The sequence below is a fragment of the Camelus ferus genome, chromosome 7, assembly GCF_009834535.1.
Source record: "Camelus ferus isolate YT-003-E chromosome 7, BCGSAC_Cfer_1.0, whole genome shotgun sequence".
Classification (NCBI taxonomy): domain Eukaryota; kingdom Metazoa; phylum Chordata; class Mammalia; order Artiodactyla; family Camelidae; genus Camelus; species Camelus ferus.
The window spans coordinates 83,764,362-83,791,765 of record NC_045702.1 but is presented as its reverse complement, the minus strand read 5'-3'; the positions used below and the strand labels follow the sequence as shown (position 1 = coordinate 83,791,765).

Genomic DNA, 27,404 nt, shown 5'->3' with positions numbered 1-27,404 from the left:
CAGTCTCACAGACGAACTGCAGCCGGGACAGCGCTCCTCACCGGGCCCCACGACGGCCGATCCCAGCTCTCAGAGCGAATGCCCCTGGGGTCCTGTCAGGCTTCCTTCTCCTGGATGCCACAGGAGCTGCCAGCCCCAGCACGAATTAAGCCAGGGGAAGAAACAGTGGGGGGCACTTCCAGTGAAATCATGAGGGGCAAGGTCCGGACCAGACAGTCGCCACATGGGGCTCGTGTGGACACGGTGGGAAATGGTCATCCACAACTTGCCAGACAAGCACCGCTACTAAACTTTAAGTTGAAAGTGATGCTGGAAATTGAGTAGTGTAAGCATCACGTTTCACCAGCCCAACTGCGGGCAGGCCAGGCCAGGCCAGACTGGACTGTGATTGCCTCTCTGGCTGGCATCCCAGGCGATCAGATGGCACACAGATGACTCTTCAATCCTGTTCTGCTTAATTGCTTACCTGCACAGAGAGGCTCCCAGTTCCCTATGATGAGCAAGGCACTGCCTAGGGCTGTGGAAATATCAAGGCATGTAACATAATGATACACAGATGATCTATGTCCGAAATTGGCCAGAAATAAACCTCCCTCCCTACACCATTTCTACCTGATAACCTCACAAAGTTCAATCTCCCGAATCGTGCCCAGCTGGGGCTCAGCCCCAGGGTTGATTCTGAATCTGATGGCACAAGAAAACAGCTCAGCTCGATCTGTTTGCTGTCCCACCTCGTTACTCCTCTACACCTGGGAGCAACAGGAAACCAGTTCTAAGACGAAGGGTTTTGCAAGGTCAGCCTCTCACCAAGAAACCTGTGCCAAATCTCCAAATCCACAGACCACAGGCAACCCATGCTGGTATTTTAATGCTGGGGAACAGGTCATAAAACCACAGTCTGCACACTGAATCAGTCTGTGTTGGCAGGGACCTGGAACCCAAGTCCTGCAACCTACCTTCAGAAGAGACCCTCTGCCGGCCAATAAGCCACATCTGCCTGACCGCTGCCGGCCAAGGACACAAGGACGGCCCACTGCAGATGCTTCTAAGGCTCGAGGGCTGGCTTTCTCTATGCTGAGCCCCACTCCGTCTTCCTCTACTTTTACCTCTTGGGACCCAGCGCCCACCCAGGACCCCAGGACCCCAGCAGCCACAGGGAAGCAAAATAAGCCAGGAACTGGGACGGCCCTGCAGGTGAAGGAGACCTCCACCCTCAAGCAGGTCACTGTCAAGCAGCGGGGAATGAGCCCAAAGCAGATGAACAGGGACTCAACTCATGAAAACTGCCAGCCAGATGCCTCTGGTGCACTTCAGTACCGAAATGCCGTGTTTTTTAAGGAGCTACCCTGGCAACATGGCACGGCCATGTGAAAAACAGTGGTGCCCACCCGCCGTGGCTGACAGGCTGGTGGGGGCGAGGGGAGCTGCCCCTGCATCCCGGGCCCCCCACACAACCACTTGGCCAAGCGTGAACTTGGCATGACTGATCTGGGATCAGACACAGCTTCCCAAACTCAGACCTCAGCCTTGAATACACCAGGCACCGCATCCTTTTTTTTTTTTTTTTTAAATGTCCCAAATAAGTATAACCAGTGGATGGGCTTTCCTAGAAAGTGGAATGTTGAAACTATTACATAAACACATCCTAGCAAACCTGCAGCTTTCCTCTGCCGCCTCATCCCGTTTCAGTGCAGAATGGGGGCGGCTGCGCCACCCAAGGACAGCAGGCATGTGGCACCGAGGAGATGCACATTAAGCTCCCTCTGCAGGGGCTGGAAAGTGCACACAGCTGGGGGATGGGGGATGGCAGGCACCGTGGGAGCCTCTCAGCTTTTCGAGACACAATGAACAAGTGGGCATCTCAGTGCTCTGGACTCATGCTGCTTTTAAACATGAAAATGAAAAGGGAAGTTTTAGTTAAAAAAATATAGTGAGAAACAATTGAGGATATTCTGCAAAGACCTAAATCTAAGACCAGATACATCCTAGAGGAAAACACAGGCACAACACTCTTTGACATAAATCACAGCAATATTTTTTTGGATCCGCCTCATAAATTCATGGAAATAAAAACAAAAATAGACAAATGGAACCTAATTACACTTAAAAGCTTTTGCACAGTGAAGGAAACCATAAATAAAATGAAAAGACAACCTACAAAGTGGGAGAAAATATTTACAAATGATGCAGCCAACAAGGGATTAATTTCCAAAATATACATGCTTACACAGCTCAGTAGAAATAAATAAATAAATAAAAATTTTAAAACGGGCAGAAGATCTAAATAGGTATTTCTTCAAAGAGTACAGATGGCCAACAGGCACATGAAAAGATGCTGAACATCACTAATTATTGGAGAAATGCAAATCAAACTACAATGAGGTACCACCTCACACTGGTTAGAATGGCTATCATCAAAAAGTCTACAAATAATAAATGCTGGAGACAGTGTCAAGAAAAAGGAACCCTCATACACTGTTGGTGGGAATGCAAATGGGTGCAGCCACTAAGGAGGACAGTATGAAGGTTCCTTAAAAAACTAAAAATAGAGTTACCATATGACCTAGCAATCCCATTCCCAGGCATAAGTCCAGAGGAAACTAATTCAAAAAGATACCTGCACCCCAGTGTTCGTAGCAGCATTTTTTACAACAGCCAAGACATGGAAGCAACCAAACTGTCCATCCACAGATGAATACATAAAGAAGTCCTGGTATATTTATACAATGGAACACTACTCAGCCATAAAAAGGAATGAAATAGTCATTTGCAGCAACATGGATGGACCTAGAGATTATCATACTAAAGTGAAGGTAGTCAGAGGAAGACAAATGCCATATGATATCACTTATATGCGGAATCTAAAAAAATGACACAAGGGAACTTACTTACAAAACAGAGAGACTCACAGACATAGAAAACAAACTTATGGTTACGGGGGAGGGGAGGGAGGTTTGGGAGTCTGGGATTGGCAGATATCAACTACTATGTACAGAATAGATAAATAACAAGGTCCTACTGTACAGCACAGGGAACTATATTCAATGACTTGTAACCTGCAATGAAGAAGTATATATAAATAACTGAATGACGACGCTATATACCAGAAACTAATACAACATTGGAGATCAACTACACTTCTATTTTTTTAATGTGAAAAAAAATATTCTGAGAGACAGAATCAGGATTCCTTTAAACAATCATGGATTCTTTAATTCACCGGACTATCCTCCAAATCAACACAGAAGTTTAAAAAGTGGTTTTAGCTTGGGCGATTGTTCATTCTTCATCCAACTTCACTCAAGTATTTTTATTGAGCGCTAATGTTCCTCACCAGCAAAATGATCTCATGATCTTTGACTCCAAAAGATCAAAAGGGCAACTCAGCCCCTGGAAGAAGCACCACGCTGGGTGCGGGCTCTCTTCGTGAATGGAGCCGCGGCACTGAGTGCATCCTGGGGTCCATCTGTGCCCGAGTCTCTCGGCAAGAAACAGGGTGTTGAAGGAAGCGGCTGAGGGGCCGAGGCACAGAACCCGGGAGGGAACACAGGGCTCTGGAGGCACCGTCCTGCACTGTGCAGACTTCTCCTGGGGAACACACGCTGCTCCCTAGAACTGTGTGGAACTTTCTGAACTGGCTCGGGAATGATCCCTGGATCCTTAAAATATTCTTGCAGTATTTTCGATCTTACACTTGAAACAACTTTTGAAGCTGGAAACCTCAAATGTAGCTCTTAGTTAAACACACATACACACTGACTCTGGCCCACTTAGCATCTTCCTAGAGGAAGGCTCAGGGGCCAGGCTGGCCTTGGGTATCGTTACATTAAAGCTTGACTATAATCTCAGTCGGGGTGGCCAGGCTCTGAGTTAACAGCATCTCCTAAGCAAATTCTCAGAGGCTAGGCTAACTTCTCCATCAGAGTGTCTGTTTATTAATTTCCAGTAAGAACTGCATGTGCTGAAAGAATCAGTACAACCACTCGTGGGACAGTGGCCTCAACTTAGGGACCAAAGTCAATAACAAGGTGACACGTATCAACTCACCCCATGGGTACAAAGCTCAGCTCAGCAGGTTCCGAAGAAAGTACGTGGCAGTGAAGAAGGAAACACGCGCTGGGCACGGTTGGTGTTGAGGCATCTTTATTTAACTGTCTAGTCAGTAACACAAAACCCTGAACAAAGACTTCAAGTGCAAGGCCCTGGGGTCCTTAGGTTCAGCATCCAGCAAACGTCTGGTGGGTACTTAGTCTGTGCCCAGCACTGAGGCTGTAACGTGAGGGAACCCTGTCCCTGCCCCAGGGAGCCCTGCTGCCCAGGGAGAGAGAGGGTGACTGCCCGGTGGTGATCAGGCTACTGACAGGACTACGCCTGGGGGAGACACCAAAACCAGAGTGTGGGCCGGGCAGAGCCACGGTTCTGTGCAGCTGGGCGAGTCAGCAGCCACTCCCCAGATTCACACCTGCCCCAGGTGCACAAGGTCCCCCGACAAGTCCCCTCCTAAAAGCGCCACTGTTCAGACCTTCGTTGTAACATCACCTGTCTTAGTTGCAACGAACTTCCAGCACTTACTGCAATGCAAATCAACAGATTGGCTAGCTTTTTTAAACAAGTTAAGTACTTAAGTGCCTACCAACAGAAAAATGAGCCTTTCTTAGGTGCTGCAGAGGCCTAAGCAGGACACAGCCCGTGCCCCCAGACCGTCCACAGACCGCAAGTTCCCCGTCTCAGGACGAGGCGTGAGCCAGACTTCCTCCACTGCCGCCGACCTGCTCCCCTGACACACACATGGCGCCTGACCCGCCATGGGGCGGCGAGGCCCCTTCTGCTGGGTTCTGGTGCACAGCACCCCTCGTACCCCCGTGGGCGTCACAGATCAAAGTCTCGGCGCCAGTCTGCTGACTGCGAGTGCGCTTTCTTGACCTTTTCCCTAAACCATCTTCCAATTCAGATCTTGGGTTCTAACTGACTACAAATCTCTATGAACATTGCTGTTCCCCAGCAGCCATGACACCTGCAGCCTCTCAGTCCTTAAGGTGAGATGGTTGAACCCAGCAACCTACAAACATCTCCTCGTCAGGCTCACCGGCCACCCAGACCCGGAAGCCGGCAGGAACCCTCCACCCCACTTTTCCAAAGCAGAGGTCACAGGACCAGGTCAGCCTAGCTCACAAACACACTCTAGAGGGACCCAAACAATCATCCTAGATGGCTCTTTCCATGCTGGGTTTGCACCTACCTCGTTCTCCATGGAACACCCCGTCGGAAAGTCTGTTTGAGGAGATATTTCTTTGGAGGAATTCTGGTTCCTCCCCCTCTGCCGATAGTTACTGTGCATTCTCCTCTGTTCACTTCTGATCTTGTTGAAAAATATGGTCAGATGTTAGCCCTCCCTCTGAAAAAAACATGTGAATGAACAGGAAGACCAGAAACCACAGCTTCCTTCTGCAAACCCCACTGAAGCTGTTTATGGTTTTTACAAAAAGTTTAAGAGGCAGGCAACACCCTGAAAACTGCTGGCAAAAATCTAAACAGCCTGCGTGCATGAAAGGATGCAAAGTAAACCCGCACATCTTTACAGTAAACCAGCACCTCCTTCTGACTAAACCAGCGCATCTTCTAACTAAACCCAGTGCATCTTCTTACTAAACCAGCACATCTTCTAACTGAACTCAGTGCATCTTCTTACTAAGCCAGCACATCCTCCTTACTAAACCAGCGCATCTTCTATCTAACAAGCACATTTTCCTTGCTACCTCCAGCATGCAGAACCCATGGGTGGTCTCCCCATATTTCTAGCCAATACTGTGTAGTCAGTTGAGGGACACTATCCTGGAAGTCCGACCATCCTGCAAACGCCAAAGTTAGAAAGAGTAAACAAGGAAACTGAGAACACTGCTGGGGCTCCCCCTCCTGGCTGTGTGGCATCGCCTACATGGTGAGACCCGCTGACCTGGCTGTTGTCTGCTTCAGGGCACAGGAGACAGGGGGCTGGCTTGGGCAGAGCACACCTTCTTCATGACCCTCAGCCTGCAAAAGCCTCTACCTGCCTCCAGGACTCTTGAGTTTGCAACACAACTTTGAAACTAAAGACTTTATCCCTGAGCAAGCTCACTTTAACTTCCTCAGGGTCCAATCTTAACCTGAAAAGAAGAAGTTGGGTGTGTTGCTAGCGAAGGCCCTTACACTCTCTGGATGTTCTAGAGTGGCTACAAACAGGAGAGGCTACTTAATTAAATGTTCTGCTGAATTACAGTGACCATATACACTCACAGATCAATAGCCAAACATAACGAGTACAATTTCATTAGATTCATTAATATTAAGTTAAGATTAGATTGATTCGATCAAAGTGCTAATTTTCAACAGTTTTCTGCCCATAAAAATGGCTATTGCATAGGATTCAACTTAAACTGTAACAAAGTTTAGTATTTCTTGATTCTGAAAAGAGTGCTTCACGCCAGTAACTTCATGTCTCGATTATTACTACATAAGCCACAGATGTACACCAGAAAAGCAGTACTGAACTAGCTTTGTTTGAATGCACATCTGGTATTGACCAAATTGTCCCTTTATCTCTTCAGAGACTCAGGGCACCATGTGCATCGTCTGGACTCCAATTTCTCCTTCCTTCTAAAAGCTGCCCCTGCCAGGTGGCCCTGACCTCCACTAAGGATGCTGAGGGGAAAGGGAAGCAGGAGCGAGATACAGACACCTCTGGATGCGAAGGGGCCCCCACGGCTTGTCTTGGTGACTGCTCCCTGCAGCTCCCCCTGCGTGCGACACATAGCTCTTTGGAAAGACCCGCAGCCGCCCCTCCAGGGGAAATGGACACACCTAAAAGAAGCCCACCAGCTGCACACACAGCCGACCTGCCCTGCTTTCACAGATGCAACAATCACCACAGTCAGCACGGAGAGAAGGGCTAGTGAGCACGCGAGCGCAAAGGAGAGGCTGGCTGGGGACTTAAACTGCAGAGTGCTCAGAGGCATTTCAGGAGAACTGCAGGCACAAATGCAGCTATGGGGTGGGCTGTAGGCGGGAGGGAGGGAGCAAGAAAAGCATCTTAGAGATTACAAATATAATTGCCAAAATAAAGAGTTCAATAGAAGAGCTGAATAATAAAATGGGCGTAGCTGACAGCCAAATTAGTGACCTGAAGGACGCAGACTTCTGCGAATGAACATTTCAATCAATCTGACAGACAGCACTAATGCTGAACCCCAATTACCCAAAATGTTAGCCCCCAAAAGAATTCCATTCTCAGTAGGACTGTACAAAGAACCTGTACTCAGTGATGACCATACTTTGAATGCTGTCAACGAAAATGTGGAAATTTGTCTTCTTTCTTTTTATGTATTATCTACTTAATATCCTTGGTCTTACCTCGTGGTCCACAAAGCCCAAAACACTTACTACCTGGTCCTTTATGTGAAAAGATTGTCAACCCTATCCCAGAACATACAGCAAAAAACGAAAAATCAGAAAATATGAGAAAAATCAAAGGCCACGGAAGTCCCATGCACAAAGTCTCTTGGTGACCTTGGAGGAGACAGGACAGACAGAGCAAGGAGGCACCCAGACAACAGAATAGGCTGATGAACAACTCGGCTCTGCAGGCAGAAAAGGCCTGGCACTAGGGAGGCTCACTGGGAGAGAGACACTCAGACCCATTCTCGTAAAAGTGCAAGATTTCAAGAGGAAATCTAAAGATTTCCCGTAAGGAAAAACGAAAAGGTTTCCTGGAAAGGAGCAAGGATCAGACAGAATTAGGTGCTTCATGCCAGCAGGGGACACAGTGATCCCTCCAAAGTTCCCAGGGCAAATTACTTTGAACCTAGAAGCTAATACAAAGCCAAACTGTCAATCAAGTTTAGGCAAAATAAAGTTATCTTCATATTTGCAGTGCCTTGGAATTTTTACATCTTAAAAACCCTTTCTGAAAAACATACTAGGGTATTACTACCAGGAAAAAAAAAAAAAGGTATAAGGGAGAAAAAGACATGAACTCCAGGAAAGAGTGGAACTGACCCAGGAATGCATGCAATTAAAGAAATCCCAGGAAGATAGTCATGCACCGATCCAGCAAAACAACTGACTCAAATTAAAACAGAACGGTAAGGGAAGGGATGTGTGTAGCTCAGTGGTAGAGTGCATGCTTAGCATGCACAAGGTCCTGGGTTCAATCCCCAGTATCTGCCAGAAAAAAAAAAGTAGCAAGTCCCAAAGGAAAATGTGAGAAGATTCCATTACATAAATTATATGATTAAGATCCTAGTTCCTGATGATAAAAATGACTCTTTTGAAAGAAAAGCAATTTGTTAGAAACTCTAGAACACAGAAAGTTGGTCCAAAAAAAAAAATCCACACATCATGATCCCAATGAGAAACATACTAACCCATGGCCTGATTCTCCTGAACACAAGCATAGACTGACAGTCTCCATTTGACCGCAATGCTTGACACATTCTCCTTCAGAAATACAGATTCCGTGGCAAAAAAATTACATTTTCCACTCAGTCTAATCACACTATTTGAACTAGAACTCAGACTGTATTCAGGTACTAGGTGTGCTCATTGCTTCTGGGTGTTTTCAGTGGATGCACCTAAGAAACACATGGTTTTAAAAAGAAAACTCATGGGTGGGGAGGGTATAGCTCAGTGGTAGAGCACATGCTTAGCAGGCATGAGGTCCTGGGTTCAATCCCCAGTACCTTCGTTAAAATAAATAAACCTAATTACCTCCCCTCACCAAAAAAACAAACAAACAACAACAACAACAAAAGAAAACTCATGAATTCAAACTGATATTCTAATTCAAAATGAATTGAATAGAATTTTTTTTTAAGTTCTTTAACCTTACCCTTGTCTCTGTTTTACCCTTACGTGAAAAGTCTTGGCGCCTAATGACATGTTTAAATGATCGCTTCCCAAGACTGAGTCCCCCGCTGCCTGGTTATCCAGCAGCCCCGATGCTGGTGCGCACTCATGGCCAGTGCTCGGGGTGGTAAGAACCAGGTCTCCTCGTCTCAGCAACCCCTGCGACGCCTTCCCAAAGCCCGGGTGCGGCAGGAGTCTGCTCGGTGGAGTCTGGGTGGTTCGTGTCTGGGTAACCTCAGCAGGCTGCCTCTCTGAGCCTGGTGTCCTTTGGACAGAGGTCCCAGGACTGAACCCAGCGACATCTGTGTGAGGCAAGCAAGCACTGCCTCCCCCCTGCACATCCCCTCTCCCAGCACACCCCCTTGGCCCCCCATGGCAGGGAGGGACTCCTCACCTTCTCAAGGACCCCAAGCCCGCTGAGGGAGAGGTGAGACAGAAGACCAGCCCTGAAACTGATACTTAACCTCGCCCTAACTCAATCTCACCATCCCTCATTCTCTTGGCAACTTTCCCCTCCTCAACTATTTGGTCGCCCTGAGGTACAGATCATTCATTCAGAGAAGTCAAGTTAAACCCATCATCCTTTCCCTTCAGCCATAGCTTTCAAAGTAATAGGCATTCCTTAGAATCGCCCACGGCAAACAATACTTTAGTCATCATCTTATGAATGCTCCAATTGCGCCATCCCTGACGAGCAGCGGTCTCTTCAAAGTGGACCCTGGAGGCCCCTGACGGCTCCCCTGACCTGCAATCAGCCACTGCTCCGAGGGGCGCTGCTGCCCCCTAGCGGGAAATGCTGGTGCAGACCCACCACTCCCCCAGGGTGCGCACTGCCTCATCCTTTCTGGGACTTTGTGACAGAGAGAGTGAGGAGGTCTTTTTCTTGGGGAAAGACCTCATGAGTCCATAGTGATATTTCCAATTCAAATTGAGGACTACAAGCTCATTAATTACCTTCTTTGGTATCACACATAGTGATAAGCCAGTGTGTAATGCTGTCAATGTAACCACAGGTTCACTTTACCCTAAAACAAACGGAACAGTTGCAAAATAACGATACCAGTATTATTACTAATAAAGTGATTACTGAAAACAATTGTTTAGGGGTTTTTTTTGTATTTCTTCTTGTCCATAGTGCTTGTCCCACTGCAGGCACACTGTCGGATATCTATGATTTATTTACTTGAGATAACTCTTCTCTGTGAGGTTATGTGTTTCATTTGTTTATGCATTTCTATAAATTGCTCTTGATTTTTAAAGTGATTTTTTTAATATTTTGATTCAATTTGTAATACTGTGAAACATGACATGGTTCCAAACTCACAAGACCCATGCTGAGACTACCCCTCCCTTCTAGATGATTATCTAAGAAAGATCAGCGAGTACAGATCCACACGCACACACGGAAGCACGCGCGCAGGTGCACACACACGTCCCGGAGCCTGTGTGCGGGGCGGGGCGCTGCCGCACATCCCACCAGGTGGAGGAAGCACTGCTGAGGGAGCCCACGCCTTGCGGATGGAACAGGGCCACGATGAACGGCCAGGTGCACGAACCGCTTCGTATTTCTGCCAGTGCTTCCTGGGGGGAGGTCTGTGGCAGTGGGAGGCCGGGTCCGTCAGTGGGCCAGGCTGCAGCCCGGCACTGCCCCTTTGTGCTTTGCCAGGGGTTGTGCTGGCCGGCTGCTCATCCCTGACCACCCAGGGATTTCCACCGGCCTGCAAGGTGAGAAAGGGCGCTCCATGTGGTCTTAGTTCTCGCGAGGGTCAGAGCTGCCTTTTCACAGATTTGAAAGCCTTTTGCGTTTCTTTTTCAGTGAGCTGTCTGTTCCCACCCTTGGGCTGGCTTTTCCTCTCAGCCTTTGTTTTCCCTATTTTTAGATGATTACTATACACGGGATATTTACCTTTTGTTTTCTTCAGTTGCAATCTTTTTTCAATATGTTGTCTTTCTACTTTGCTTATGTTTATGTTATCAGATCTTCTGCTCTTTCCCCTCATTGCTCTGAATTTCAAATTAAGGAAGCTTCCTCACCTCCCAGATCACTGAAGAATTCACCCATGCTTTTGCCTAGCGCCTTTATGGCTTAATTATTCTGTTTGTATTTAAATCTCTGAACCATCTATTGTTCATCCTGGTGTACATGATTTTACCCTTTCCACATGTTTGTCAAGTTACCCCAATACCACCCATTCATCATTTCCCCACGGCTGCAAAATGCCATCTTACTGCGCACTCAGTTTCCCTACAGATCAGGGTCTGTTTCTGCATCTTCTCCTCTGTTCCTGCAGCTTATCCCGGGACAACCACGTAGCTTTCATCAGGGGCAGGACAGCATGACCCAACCTGGGGTTCCTCCCTCATCGCTCCTTTTCAGAGGTTGTTCTTGCTTGTTCAGAACAAAACTGATCTTTAAGTCAAGTGGTCTAGCTCCACTGAAAAGCCCAATGGTGTTTCTATCAGGGTCACATTATAAACTGACTCGGGGAGAACAGACACTGTGGTGATGCCACTGTCCCAGCCAAGCACAAGGTGTCTTGTACTTCAAGTCCATGCTTGTGAGTCCCAGGAGTCTCTCTCAGAGGGATTTTGAGCGTTTCTGTTCATTTTAATCCTAAAGTATATATCTGTAATCATAATCTTCTATGATAGGCTGGAGTTACTACAGAACAAAGGGAGAAGCCAAGGCGGCTGGAGGGGCTGAGCAAGTGGGCGGGAGGAGACAGCAGCTGGTCTAAGAGCCCAGCCTGGGATGCAGGAACAGGGGGTGGGGTTTGGGAAGGAGGACGAGGTCCAGGAGCCTGCCCCGCCCCCCCACATATTGCTGTCTTCACTAGAACCCTGGTTGTGGTTGTGCATTTGAGCTGCACTATTTCATCAGCCCATGTAACTGGCAGAGAAACTGCAGAGGCATTGAAGGCAGGGCCTGGAGGCTGGTGTAGGTGACCCTGCATGGAAAGGCCTGCCAAATGCACAGCTAAGAGTGACTGGCACCCCCAAAGGGGCCAAGACGCACTAGTGAACCCGTGTCCAGCCCCGAGGTCCCACCCAGTCAGGGGAACAGAAGCCACTGTTGCACGGAGCCTTCAAACAGCAGGGCTGCTGTCCCCACGATGCCTGGCATGGTAACGGGGCCTGAATGTGTTGCTGCTGCTGCTGCTGGCTCAGACACTGCTAGTGCCTTCCAAAAGAAAGCTGGGCCCCCCAGGAAGAAAACCAAAGTCAGTTTGCCTGCACCTGGCAGAGTGAGCAGTGGGCCTTTACTGCCTGAACTCTCCACCGGCCACCCAAAGCCGGCACGTGCCAAGGGGTGGTGGTGTTTCTTCTTCGTGGGAGTCATAGCGGACTGACAGCTTCCAGAGGGAACCACCTGTGAGGCTACATGCCATCCAACCACTTCTGTCTAAAGGGGCAGATCACGGGGAGAGCGAAGTCCAAGGCCTCACTTTCCCAGGTCACCTGTGAGCCATCTGGACAGCACCATAGGGAGCATGTCACACACTGTCCCCACAGTCACTAACAACAGAGAGGATGCCAACCCTCGATGGTCCCTTGGGATATAGAAAACGTTTCTCCTATAAGGAGAGGAGCACCCACGGAGGGAACTAGACGAAGGAGAAAAGCACCCACTGAAGGAAAAATGATGACAGCTCGACCACAGTTCTGACAAGTTCTCTCCCAACTGCCTTCTCGTAAGGCGAGACCCGCCCCAGAAATGCCTACTGAGAGACAGAAAGAACACCTCCACTTAATGGCAAAACCTAGCCACTTCCATAAACAGGCAGCTGCGCGTGGTCTGGACCGAGGGGAAGCAAGGTCCCCCTTACCCACACTGCCGGCTCAGGAGGGCCTCGCCCACCAGGCTGGACCCAGGTCACGGCTGGTAAAGCTTGCCTTGCCCCCAAGGTGCACGGTCCACGGAAGCTGAGCTGTCTGCCTTAGTGCTCATGAGTCTCCCACAGCCCAATGCACTGGACACAGTGACCAAGGGGCAGCCGTCCAGGCTCCCACCGTGGGACAGATGTGACGGCCAATCCGTGACTGGAATCTTCATGGAGCCCACATAAACACCCACAAAGAACCACTGCCACTGGCAAGGCCAATGGGCATCCCCAGTAGAACCTGGCCCCACGGTGATGGGCGACCAGAAGAGACTGGAATGGCCAACAGGATGGTCTTTTAAAATCTAGCCACATCCCTGGTGAGTAGACGGTCAGGAATATGACGGAAGCAACACCAGAGATGTGCACAGAGACACCGAGCGCATGCTGAGAGAAAGGGCCGGGCAGCGTGCTCGCCACACTGCTTCCGTAGGGGCCACCACCTCAGTGTCAGTTCCCCTAGGGGTACACAGGCCCTCCTGTGCCAGTCTCGCAGTTTTTCTTGAGTTTGAAATTATTTCAAAATACAGATTCTTTAAAACACACATCAAAACAACACATTCTACAAGGGCACACACAAACAAAAGGACCCCCATTAAACACGAAAGGACGGTTGCCAAGGAAGGAGGGATATGAAAGGGGGGGGGGACTGGGGAGCAAAGAAAATGAGCAGATAAATGAATAAATAAAATAAACAGAAAGCACCAGGGAGGCCTGGCAGGGAACAATCATATGTATGATCAACTTAGCCCTCTTTGTCTGAGATCCAAAAAATGGAAGAAAGAAGGCAGGGACGGGAGAACGGGGTATTCCACTGCTGAAAGGGGGCATTCGAGGAGACAAGGCAGGCCGACGTTTCCAGGCCCTTTTCCGAAAAAGGCAAATCATGCCTCCTCCCCAAAATAGACGTGGCACTGGGGACCCAAGCACGTTTCTTACGATGTGGAGGATCCAGACATAAGGATTTCCCGAGCAGTATTCCTGGCATATTTGGGGTAATAAAATACCACCAACAGGACGTGTTGCAACAAGTGTTTCTGCCTCTGGTAGTTACAACAAAAATACAGCTCTGAGAGGGAACCAAAGTTCACACACACACAGGAGGGTCACTCCAGAAATGGGGTCCACAGGTGTCTGTTCAAAACAAGTACTAAAACACAACCGGGATCTTTAGAAGATTCACAACCAGTTACCTTGACTCCTCGACCTCCTTCCGGGCTAAGTAACTCCACTCCTGTTGCTTACCTGGAAGGCATGCTTCATCTCGGGCTTGTCTCTACATGTGCCCAATGCTGCTACAGAAACCTGTGCTGATTAGCACGGAGAAGCCCAGTGGGCCTCGGCTTCTGCAGCAGCAACAGGACCACATGATGCGGAGCTGGGCTGAGGTGGGGAGGGGTGGTACGGAGAACGCGCTCACTCTGCCCAGTGTACATCCTGACCCACCGCTCTCCGCCCTTCTAAATGCACTCAGGCCTCTCAACCTCACAGCACTAAGACACCCTCCAGATCCACCATCAGATGGTGAGGGAGATTGAGGAAGGAAGCAACAGCTCCCCAGAAATCACTGTACTCATTGGGCCCTGAACAAGTGTTTGAAGTAAATGACACCAAAGAAATAAGACTGTGGGGGGGGAGGGTGTCGCTCAAGTGGTAGAGCGCGTGCTTAGCGTGCATGAGGTCCCAGGTTCAATCCCCGGTACCTCCTCTAAAAACAAACAAACCAACCTAATTACCTCTCCCCAGGGGAAAAAAAAAGGAAGTAAGACTGTGTATACAAACACAAAAGTATACACACATGGGAAGGCAATCTGAAAAGCTCTAATAGTTGTTTCTAGCAGATAAGATTTTTTCCATTATTCTTATATTTTGCTATTTTTTTCTAAGATGTAAGTGGAGTTTTTAACTTAAAAAAAAACCTTTAAGTGCACTTTGGAAAATAAAATCCAAAATTATTAGCTAATACCATTTTCATCAGCTTGGTAAATTTTCAACAGTTTGGTAATGTGCTACGTGGGCGTGGATATTCAAAAACAAGCACTCTCACAAATTGTTAAGAATAAAAACTGGTACACTCACTATGGGGAACAAATTGTCACTATCTATAAAATTACAAATATACATAAGCTTCCCTGACAACTGCATTTTCAGGAATCAATCCTGTAGATACACTTACACACGTGTTAGGTTAGTAGAAGGCTAATAACTGCATTTTTTGTTAGAGCAAAATGATAATCTAAAAGTCCATAAATAGGCTACTGTTTGAAGGAATTATATTAAACCACAGAAGAAAATGCCATTCAGCTCTTCAGAAGAAGAAAAAAACTATATACCCATAATGAAAGATCTCCAAAAAATATTGTCAAGAAAAATAACCCCAAAGAGGTTCCTATTCTCAAAACAGAGTAGATGGTATCAGAACAACCCTCTCACAGATTAAGGTTATGACCTCTAGGATCTAGAAGCAATAACACCCCAACTGCAATAAGCACATCTACTAACCAGATCTTGGTTTCTAAATATCATTTCCACTGAATACAATCAGCGCTCCTTGGACAGGTTCAGGGCTGGACAGGAAAGTATCAGATTACCTAGGAACAATTTTGTAGCAAATGTAAGCAAGAGCTCAAAGAATACTAGGGATTTGTCACAAGACACTAGATACACAATAATATAAATATACTTAACATGACTGAACTGTACACTTAAAAATGGTTAAGATGGTAAATTGAATGTTAGAGATTTTTTACCACAATGAAAAATAAAGACACTAGAGTCAGTTTAAAGTAGCTCCTACTATCTAAACTTGGGACAATTTGAGCTTCACAGTAAATAATGATAATACAGGATTATAATCTTGTGAGTAGAATAAGAATAAGAATTTTAAAATAGAGAAATCTGGCAAGTGATCACAGCTGAGGCGAATCGACATCAATCAACAAGTTTGGATGGAGTACGTGAATTAGACGGTAATATTGATGATGTTAATTCCTGATTGCCATGGTCTTAGTGATATGAGGTTGGAGTGTCCCTGTACTGAGGAAATACGATCTGAAGGACAAAGGACCACGGGGCATCATGTCTGCAATTTAACTGTAAATGGTTCAGAAATGTTAAAAATTAGGGAATCTGGATGGAAGGTATATGAGTGGTCTGTGTACTACTTCTCCAACTTGTACATAAATTTAAAACTATTTCAGGGGGAGGGTACAGCTCAGTGGTAAAGCACATACTTACATGTACAAGGTCCTGGGTTCAATCCCTAGTACCTCCATTAAAAAAAAAAAAAAACAATTTCAACAGAAAAAGGTGACAAATCAATTGCAAAAATCATATAATGTTGAATTTATAACATGTATAGAAATAAAATGTGTATCAAAAGTTATACAAATGAAAGGAGGAAGTATAAATGGAATGGTACTTCTGAAAGGTTCTTACACTAGATAAGAAAGGTTATGACATTAATTTACGGCAGTCAGTGACAAGTTATGGATGCATATTGTAATGCTTAGAGGAGATACAGCAGAAGAGCAGTTAGCAATAGAATGGAATACTAAAAATAGTCAACCCAAAAGAAGACAGAAAAGGAGAAACAAAGGAATAAAGTGCAAAGAGAAATAGAAAACAAATAGCAAAATGGTAGACAAATACAACCAGATCAACAATTACATTAAATATAAATGGCAAAATTAAAAGGCAGAAGTTGTTAGACTAGATTAAAAAAATTAACAACTATGCTATTCATGAAAGACACACCATACAAACATACAGCATAAGAAAGCTGCTGTGACCATATTAATATCAGACAAAGTAGATTTCAAACTAAGGATTATTGCCAGAAATAAAGATGGTCATTTCATAATGAAAAAGAGCCGTTTCAAGACATAATAATCCTACCAAAAAATATGAAAACAAATATATGTCTGTATATGCATGATGGGACACTGTGCTGTACACCAGAAATTGACACACTGTAATTGACTGTACTTCAATTAAAAAAAAAAAAAAAAGACAAAATAATCCTAAATGTGTATGTTCTTTAGAGCAGAGCTTAAAAATACATGAAGCCAAAATGAACAGAACTACAGGGAGAAACAAGTGAATCTAAAACAATAACTAGAGATTTTAACACCCTTCTCTCTCAACACCTGATAGAATTAGCAGACAGAAATTCAGTAGGGAATATTCTGGCAGTGTTTTATAAAGTTAAATATGTAGTTACTATATAATTCAGCAATTCCACTATTAGGTATTTGGCCGAGAGAAATGACAACATGTTCACGCGATGAGTTGTTCACAAACACTTATAGCAGCTTTTCATAATAAAACTAAAAAGAACCCAAATGTCGGACAGCAAGTGACAGATGAATTGTGGTATATACATACAACAAAATACTACTCAGCAGTAACTGATACATGCAACATTATGGATGAACCTCAAAAACATTACGCTGAATGAAAGGATCCTTGCACACGAGAATATACATATATTGTATGAATCCATCTGTATGAAGTTCTAAAACAGATAGGACTAATCCAGACAGAACTAATCGACAGTGGAAACAGAACAGTGGTTACCTGGGAAAGGGACTTCTAAGAGGCATAAGGGAAGTTTCTGACTGATGGCAATGGTCTATTTCTTGGCAGGAGTTTGGGTTACACAGGTGTATGCATTTTTTAAAATTTAGCTAATGTACATTTAAGATGTGTACATTTCACTAAATATAACTTTAACAGCAAAAGAAAATTATAAACAAATACTGAACTCTAGTTAATAATACGCCTGCTGAAGTGTTTAGATCAAAGTGCACTGATGTCTGCAATGTACTTGAAATGCATCAGAAAAATAAAACAGGTTGACGGATGGATAGAGGGATGAGGAGATGGGTAGATATGGATAAAACAAGTACAGCAAACATTATGGTAGAATCTAGGCAGTGGATGTCCTAGGTACTTCCCGTAAAAATTCTTCTGACTTCGGTGTATTGAGAACTTTTCGTAATAAAATGCGAGGTGGGGGTGCTGCTGGAAAAAGCAGACTGCGGCTATATATTCCTCTTCTAAGGAGCAGGGCTGAAGGTGTACAACGTGAAGGGAAAGGAGCCTTAGAAGAGAGCGTGAAATAGGTCTGACATTAGATGTACCACAGGCAGGTCTGCTTCAGCTACTGTGCGTTATCTCAGAACATAAAACGTTAAGTGCTATTTACAGCAACACATCTAGTGGCAACAATAAAACACTTAGACATGGTGAGACCTGGAACATTTCCTTATGTGTAACAAGTAAGATAACACACTTGACATATACGTCAGTCTGAGGCATTAAATTAATAAAACTGCATCCCCATCATGTAAAGAGCAAGGGAAAGAATGGAATATTCTAAACCACACCTGCTGTAGAATTAACAATAATGACACACAGGAAGCATGTTAGATTTGGGTAGGAAATGGTATGTAATTTCAAACTATAGGATGGATAATAAAGATTCAAATAAATAAAAGTCTCTCTCTTCTTCTCAGAGTCACAAGTAACAATATAAGTGAAACAGCATCTCCCACCCTGAGTGACACTTCCACACCAGGTTCTCCTGAAGAACAGTAATGCAACAGGGTCAGAGGGACCGGTTTTCTCACTTTCAGAATTCGGCTGTTCTTTCCACCTCCTGGATTACAAGATACACACTGCAGTTCACCATCCTAAGCCTCGAACAAAAGCCCAAAGTCCAACTTCCTGCTGCACTTATTAAGGAGGATTATTCTCGTTGTGCTGCGCACATCTAATGCCTGGGATCAAATGCCCTCTTAACATAATCCAGAAAACTGCTACTGTTCAGGCACACTTAGGAGGAAAAACTGTAACGGTTTTGGCACTGGACTGAGCTAAGGGAGAAATGTCCTTTTTATTTCGACTAAACTGACAGATCCAAATCTAAACTCCCTCACAACTGCGTGACTGTTAAAACTGAGCGCCACATTTGAAGAAGTGCCACTGTCCTTGGACTGAGGGGTAAGAAATAGTGAACGGAGAAGCAGAAAGTGCCAGCAAAGACCATGGGTCAGGACAATGACACGGAGGCTCAGCCCAATCCCCTGCTACAAACCCCTGGGGGGAGTGTGAGGCTTGGGGCCCATGCATAGTAGGGTGCAGGTGGCCCCTCCACTTTGAGTAGTCTGTCCATGTCTGAGGTGACAGTGGAGGCCAGGTCCTCAGAACCTCGGGGCTAGACTGAGACCAAGTCCCACTGAAAGGAGTCCTAGCACAGGACCAGCCACCCTAGAGTCCTGTCCTATCAGCCTGATGTCTAGGATCTGCTTCAAAATAACCTGCTTAGTCTGCCTTCACAAAGCACCACACACCTGGTGGCTTTAACAGCCCACATTTATTCTCTCCCCGTCCTGGAGGCTGGAAGTCTGGGACCAAGGTGTTTGGTTTCTCCTGAGGCCTCTTTCCTTGGCTCAGGGACAGCCATCTTCTCCCTGGTCCTCACACTGTCCTTCCTCTGTGTGCATCTCTCTGGTGTCTCTGTTCAAACTGCCTTTTATGAGGGCGTCAGTCACATGAGATTAGGGCCCACCCGACTGACCTCGTTTAGCCTTAATCACCTCTTTAAAGGCCCTATCTCCAAAATATAGGCCCATTCTGAGGTGCTGGGGGTCAGGGCTTCACCATTCGAAGCGTGGGGGAACACAATTTTGCTCGTGACACCTGGGGAGCAGGGATGGATGAGGAAAACCTGCACCTGAAAAGACAGCTGACAATACTGACAATATTCAACACTGGGGTACGGGGGCTTCATTAGGAGGTTTTCTCTACACTTGCACGTGATGTCTTCATAACAGAAAGATTTTCTTATTCACTCTTATCAAACCACACTTCCTACCAGTCTGCCGTCACCTGTCCTCTGAGCTCCGCTTCAAGCTCAGCAGCCACAGAGCTCGCCTGTCCCCCAGCATCTGGGCCTGGCACGCAGTCAGTACCGACCGACAGTTCTTCAAAGAATAACAGAGAACCTCCAGCGGCTTCAGCTGCACCCAAGACCAAAACCAAACTCCCCTCATCCCACACCCCAGCCCCAGTGCCCTCCCAGCACTTCGGGGCCTCAAGTCTCCACCTCTCCTGCTTCTGATCATCACATACATGGTCCCGTGTAGAATCAGCAGATGCCTGTGTCTCTCTGGATATGCTGGCACCGGCCCTCTGTCATTCTCTAACATTGTGTGAGCAGTTCACTCTCCAAGTAAAATGCAATGTCCTTAGCCCTTCCACTGTACTAAGCACGTAATAGGCACTCAAATAAATAAATATGATGATTTCACGCCGATCAGCTAAATCTGTAGTAACTTAACTGAATCACACCACAGAGTGGTAATGAGGATGGGACAGTTGGGTTATTATCGCCGGCAGAAATGAAGAATCAAAAGACCAACAGTAACCGCAGTGACCAAACCGACTGAGCACAGAAGGCACCTGTCCCCGACCTCATGGGGCAGAATGCTGACGGCCCCTCTCATTTCAGAGCGGCCCCTACTGCAGCACTATTGCTTATACAAATGTTTCCTCTGCACTATCTTCCTCTTAAACGATGCCTGGAGCAGTAACAGAAAAGCACTGTGAGATTCTGATGTGCTTTCTGAATCTAAATTATTTTGGTCAGTGGGTTACCACTCTGACAAAGGAGACCAGGGAGTCCACAGTTCCTAATGCTGAAAATTAATACATACACGATACTGTGCAAACAGTCATTCTCCAAACCAGAAGAGGAGCGAGCCTCACAGTTGCCAGTTATTTGGGGCTCGCCTACTGACCACCTGACCCAGGTCTCTGCCAGGGACCTCCTGCGGTGGTCCTCCTGCTTCCTAACCCCAGGGCACCAGACTGCCACCCAAGAATCGCTGTGACAGCTCTCCGACAGAAAAGACAAAGCAAGGTATAGAGGCCCAAATTCACTTTGTTAACTCATATTATGACTATGGCAGCTATGGAATCAATTCAGTTATAAAGGCAATTTAGTAAGTCGTGACCAGCAGTTAAAAAAAAAAAAAAACAGCAATGAAATCAGAGAGTGCATTGCTTGTAGTAAGAATCCTGTCTTTAAACTTTCACTTGAGCTATACAAATACTTACGTGTACCCGCACATACCTGTGGAGAAGGTATGGCTGCCTGAGGGCTGCTGGAACTTAGCTCCAGTGCCCAGGTCCTCACAGACACTAGCTGAGAGATGATTTGACAAGTACATGGGCCAATAACTGGGGGCCCATAACCTAGAGGGTTTTTTCCTCCCCAGTTTTGACATGGAAATTTCAAAAATTCACAGAAGCAAACAGAATAACAAATGATAAATACCCACTGCCAAAGTATTCAACTATACCTTCCCTTTTTTCAATCTAGTTTGAGTAAAGCAAATCACAGAAGTCATATTATTTCACCTATAAATAGCTCAGGATATATGACTGTCAGATCAGAACTTGACAAAACACAATATTACACCCGACATTATTAATTAATTAATTATTAATAATTAATTATAATCCTTCATTATAATTTATATCCAGTCCTACATTTCTAAGGTACTTCATAATCTTTTTTTTTTTAAGAATACAAATAAAGTAGGTCAATGTAAAAATATTTAACTTTGTTCAGGTTGAAATCACGGCCACCTGTGGTGCGACCTATGCCCCAACAGCAGTACAAGCAGCAGAAACCGGGACCTGAACAGGGTTGAGGGCCAAAGGTGACTTCCCACAACTGTGTCTTCCCAACAACGGCGGTGATCCTCATCTGAATCAACTGTTTTCACAAAAATGCACACAATCCTACCCAAGCGTACACCTAACTTTCTTACAGAAAGGAATTACAATCTGACAGAATAGTATCAAAATGCATGGAACTCGGGTCTGTCTTGTAAGGAGGCAGCCTTATTCTCCAAACCCCAAACCAGGACTTGTGGCCTGAAAGGTACCAGTCACTCTAGGGACACTCAGGCAAGAGAGTGACCTCCATGGTCATTCCTACTCCTGGGGTCCCATGCCTCTAACAGCCAGTGGACGTCTCTGTTCACACACTCATCCCCTAGACCTACCCATTTCCCCACTATTCCCACATCCCCGTCACCCAGCACCTTCCGTGGGACATCACTGGCTCAAGTCACCCTCATCACATGTGCCAGGGTAGCCTGAGAAAGGACAGGGCTGTACCTGTGCACTTTATATGAAATCCACTCTGGTCTACTGGTTCTCTGGCAGCTCCATGACTCCTGTCCTGAGGAAACAGGCCACGTTAGAACAAGCCTGAATAACTGCTCGACAGAACACCAAGACAAGCATCTGAAGATCTGAAAAGCCTACCGATCCACATTTTTAAAGGTTTAAATCTGCATTTTGGGGGAGCTAACTTGGAAAGAGAATTTAAACGTCCAGAAGATACTTTCATAAAACTGGTAAGTCATTATGCACTGCTTTCGCTTGAATTTGTGTACAAGTTTTAAAATAGGTATCTCTGGATGATTTACCATAATGAGAACAGCATATTGAGTTGGAGGTGACCTCACATTGAATGGAGGAGCAGAGCAGGAAGGTTCTGCTGGCCTGTGATTGGCTGAGAGCAATAGGTAAAGTGTGCTAAGTCGTGGCCTGGATAGGAATCCATGCCCCAGAGCTGCCTAGCCTGCCAGTGGGAAAATGAGCTAGGGCAGTGGCAGAATACAGAGAAAACATAAAACTCCTGGCTTAAGCAACTGATTACCTCCTCTAATACAAACAATGAAATGTATTAACCTTCTCTAGGCCTAAATCTTTCCACTGCCACCCCCCACCCATAAAAGTCTTGAGTTTTACTTGTTTTTCATTTATATTCCAAAAGCTCGAGGATGTCTTACCACTTCTCTCTCTAATACCGCTGAATGTTCAGATGTTTCAATGAAAGCCTGTAGAAGGCTCTAGAAGAAATTCAGTCATTCTCATGCTTCCCCGTCACAGGCTAGCCCTCAACTTGAAAGGAGTAACTCTCCGTAGGAGGCACTGTTTGGACTGATTATGGAAGATACTGTGTAGCTAGGTTTGGCCCCTTGCTAGGTGTGAGTTAGCTAATCTATAGAACTCTGGCAGCCAAGAGCACTGGTGACAGGCCATCTCCTTTAAGGGTCCTGATCCACCTGACTATGATGACAGGGAAGGACGGAGCTTTAGTAGAAACATGAAACTCAGCTTTCCCCCTTTTTGGTGGGCAGCATCCCGTTGTGGTCTCACGCTTGCAGGCTAAATCACTTTCTCCAGCTGTTTTCCAGACTTAAACCATCTTTGTAGGCAACCGCACCTGATACTGCACTTAAATGAGACATGCATATTAATAACATAATAAAACAACCAGTAAAGAAAGGAGAGAAGCACTACACAGCCCCCTGGAGACCACCTGGTTACACTTCATTTCAAATACCTCTTTAAAACGGGGCACCCTGTAATGAGTAACCACCAACTGAAAGACACAGCTGACTCAAAGAGCAGAAGATCACAGGATTTATCAAGGTCTCTCTTAAACTTGTGCATTAAAAGTGCACACACATTTATTTAAATGAAAAACAGGCAAGACACTTAGACGATAAACCTTATATTTGAAAAAAGATACATTTCACTGAAGCCCATTTTCCATTTTAATGATAGCTTATCTCACATGGTTATTTGTCTCCTTAAAATGTTGGGTTTCTTTATCAATTTCTGTAGCCTGTAATTAAAGCCACATTTTTTTAAACTACATAGACTAAGGAGCCTCTTGAACTACGTCCTAAATCCAACTGCCAAATGTAATGTCACTGAAATCACTCAGCTTGTATTAGGCGGAGCAAAACTCAACCCGCACGGGCTGCACCGTGAAGCACAGTTTTTGCTTTTACTTGATGGCCCCAAACTGAAGTCAACTAAGCAGCAAATGTTTCTGCCTTAACCTTACACCCCATTTTCTCTAAGGTACCAACCCTGGAAAACTTTCTGGCCCATAACCCGGGCCAGCTCCTCTGCGGTCCCTGGTCACTGACCCTCAGGGAAGGCCATGCGGAGAGCCTGGGTTTGGGGGGAGTCACTGACCGGAAGGGGCGGAAAGGCGTGGCTCCTTCCTCCCCCGCGCGCCCAGCCGGCAAAGGACCACCTAACCCCATTGTCCAGGGGCTCGCCTCCTACTCCATCCTCAGAGACCGACTCCCGCAACGCTGTCCCGGGCCTGACCGTGCGCCGTCCACCCCGGGGCCCCGGTCTGCCCGCCACTCTCTCCTCCAACTGTGTGCGCCGCCAGGCCTCCCCACGCCGGACTTCCCACCCCCGGCCTCCCCACCCCGACCCCCACTTCGGACCTCTCCTTGCCGGGCCTCCCCACGCCGGACTCCCGCCCAGGACCTCCCCACGCCTGGCCTCCCCACACTGGAGTCCACACGCCAGACTCCCGCCCTGGACCTCCCAAATCAGAACGCCCCTCGGCGGACCTCCCCAAGTAGACTTTCCCACGCCCCGCACCGGCTGACCAACGGGTAGCCCCGAGGGACCCTCCCTTGTCCCCCCAAGCTCCAGCTCCACCGCCTTCCCCCTGCCTCGGTCAGGGGTCCAGCCTGCCCCCGCCCTCGTGAGGACGCACCCCGCGCGCTCACCTTCTTGCCCTTCTTGCCCTCCTCCTCCATGTCGCCGCGAGCGGCCCCCGCGGCCAGGCCCGCCCCGGGAGCCCCGCGCCGCCCGCGGCTGCTACATGCTCGCACGGGCCCCGCGGCCGCCGCCGCTCCAGCGCCGCCCGCCTGGCCGCAGTCTCCGCCCGCGGCCGCCAGGGGCCGTCCGCGCCCAGCACCCCGCACCCCGCACCCCGCACTTCCGGGCCGAGGGCGCGGCCCCGCCCCCGCGAGCACGCCCCGCCCCGCATGCGCACGCCCCCTCAGCCCACACGCCCCGCCCCCAAGTCTTCTGAGAGGACGAGAACGCGCCTACCCTGCCCGCCCCTTCAGGGCCTCGGGAGCGCGTCTGTAGCACCCCTTTCCCGCCCCACGCCCTTCAGGGAGGGCCGAAACACGCCTGCCCCGCCTCCAGCCCGCCCCCTGCCCCAGAGCCGCGGGAGTGGGTCCAGCTTTTCAATTCTGCCGCCATCTTTAGGGCAGCCAACTTCCCAGCCTGCTTCGCGCTCAGAGAGACGGAGCTCAGGCTGACAGGAGACGGAGGGCGGGGCCGGAGGGAGAGGTGGGCCCTGTGGGGAAGGTGGGGATGGGAAGAGGAGGGGGGTACGGGGCTTTCAGAGGGGGTCCTGTGGGAAGGGAGGGCGGGGCTGGCTAGAAGGGGCGTGGCGGTCGGTGGGGGCGGGGCTGTGGACGGGAGGTGCCGGTGGGAGGAGGTGGGCGGGGCCTGCGGGAAGGTGTAGGCGGGAAGGCGAAGGCGGGGGTGGCGGGGGTGGCGGGGGTGGCGGGGGTGGCGGGGGTGGCGGGGGTTGCAGGGAAAGGGGGCACGACATCTCCCTTTTGTGCTTTTGCTCTTCTTTTCTGCAGCTAGTCTTTTTCTAAGACTTCCTCTGTTCCAATGTCAGCCTTCCTTAGACCAACACGTCATGAAAATCTAAATTCAACAGCGAGCATATCCGGACCCTATCAGAATAAAACGTAGAACCTTAACAGTCACCTAGAAATAACTGCCACCTTTTGCAGATGAGGTCCCAAGGAGTGGTTTGCCCAAATTTGAGTCAGCAGTAGCAGGCCACTACTTTGCCAATAAACTTAAGCTGCCAGTAAGAACCTTACAGCACAGCTTAAGGAATGTAAACGGACACCAAACAAATATTCATCTCAATGAATTTTTTTTTTAGAGTATTGTATCCTGTACTGATCAATGTGTTGTCTCTCAGCTCTATGTTCACTCATTTCTCATAGATGTGAGCAGTCCTCCTTTGCCAGATGGCCCAGAGTAAAGCTTTGCCTGTAAAAACTTCTGGGAGGCAGTGCAGGAGGAAGGGGCTTTGCTGCCCGGTTCCTTTCTTGGCAGGCACCTGCAGACAAACGCCTCTGAAGCGCTCACCTCCCCATCTTAAGGGTTACTTCTCCGACTCTGGGCTCTCCGAAACACCCGGCAGAACACAGCAGCCAATAGATTCCTCCAGCACCAGAATTGGGAAGTTTTATATCAGAGTACTTTGGCAAGACACTTCCCCACGAACAGCTTTCCCTGCACTCTAGAGGGTGGACTTGCAGCGCGTTCTGCCAGGACTGCGCTGCCATTTGTCCAGCTGTAGCTACTCTCCCTCCAGCAAGTCTGGACCTCAGTCCTGGGAGGGGGATGGGTTCTTCCCTGGAGGCTTTATCTCGGCCCTCAGAATAGTAGCTGCTCCTTCTATCTACTATTCTTGTGTTCTTCAGAGTTCTCTTCACTTTTAATAGCCAATCCCTTGTAACCCTAATCCTCTGTTATACTTAATAATTCTTTATATTAAACTTTCCCTGCACTGTGTTTCTGTCCCCTGATTGGCTCCTATCGCATACAGATACCAAGGAAATAATTGGTTTCTAGCACTCCCCAAAGGCATTAGGTATTCCAGTCCCTTTGGCATGTAAAGCATAGGTGTGGGAAATGACTTTTCAATCTACCTCCTGCAACAATATTGCTGGCCACATTCACAGACAAATGTAGTGCATGAGATACCTATTCTCCCACCATTCACACAACAGAGGCCAGACAGTGAAGGTCTTACATTCACGTACCTTTCCATACTTATTCTGTAATGCTATACATGATGCTACTGAAACTTCCCTTAGCCTGTGTTTAAGGGGGAAAAAATCGCTCTACTCCTGTATTTCTCCTTTGCTCTCACACTTCCACCACACGCACACTTCTGACACCAGATGTGTGAGCACTTAGCCCACACCAAGCAATTCTTCGACACCAGCTGTATGTCCTACACTTTAACTCAACCCTGACAATATCTCCTGGAGACAGCACCAGATGCCACCCATTAAGGGCTCAGTCCCACAAGACTGTCCTGACCCCCCTGCTTCAGATGCCAATCGAAAGTCCAGGTTGTTCCCTGTGCCTGTGACCAATCAGCTATAAACTGAAGGTTCCCATGACCCCCTCCTCCAGTTCAATTAATTTGCTAAAATGGCTCACAGAACTCAGGAAGACAGTTTACTTACTGTTTATGAGTTTATTATCAAAGAATATGATAAAGGGCACAGATAAACACCCAGAGAAAAGAGATGCCTAGGGCAATGTATATGGGAAGACCCCTTCCTGCAGAGCTTCCTTGCTCTCTTCTGACCACACCACTCTCCCAGCACCTCCATGTGTTCACCGATCCAGATCTCTGGACCCCATTCTATTGGAATTTTATGGAGGCTTCGTCATGTGGGCACGACCAGTTATGAACTCCAGTTCCTCTCTGGAGGTGGGGGAGCTGAAAATTCCAGGTTCCGAATCATGGTCTTTCTGGTGACCAGCTTCCATCTGGGAACCATCCAGGAGCCCACCCAGAGCCGCCTCATTAGAACAAAGACATTCCTTTCACCCAGGAAATTTCAAGGGATGCGGGAGCTCTGTACCAGGAACCAGGGGCGAAGACCAATATATGTATTCTCTATTATTTCATGACCCGACCCTACGCTGACTCTCCTCAGGCTGCTCCTACCCATTGGAATG

The 27,404-nt window shown here is 47.4% G+C and overlaps 1 protein-coding gene across 6 annotated transcripts in view; it reads right to left on the bottom strand.

The window, feature by feature from the left end:
• CCM2 (CCM2 scaffold protein) overlaps positions 1-24,566 on the bottom strand; it is a 56,029-nt gene extending 31,463 nt beyond the window's left edge. For 2 of the 6 annotated variants that reach the window (XM_032484345.1, XM_032484347.1), the window contains exons 1-2: positions 24,392-24,525; positions 5,240-5,395 (exon numbers count right to left, since the gene is read on the bottom strand). In XM_032484345.1, the coding sequence (XP_032340236.1) occupies positions 5,240-5,338 (99 nt within the window). In that variant the 5' untranslated portion in view covers positions 5,339-5,395; positions 24,392-24,525. Of the gene's footprint in view, positions 1-5,239; positions 5,396-21,956; positions 22,011-24,391 lie in introns of those variants that run through there. The other 4 variants (XM_032484346.1, XM_032484349.1, XM_032484348.1 and 1 more) reach the window with 3 other exon arrangements.
• Between the last annotated feature and the right edge of the window lie 2,838 nt (positions 24,567-27,404).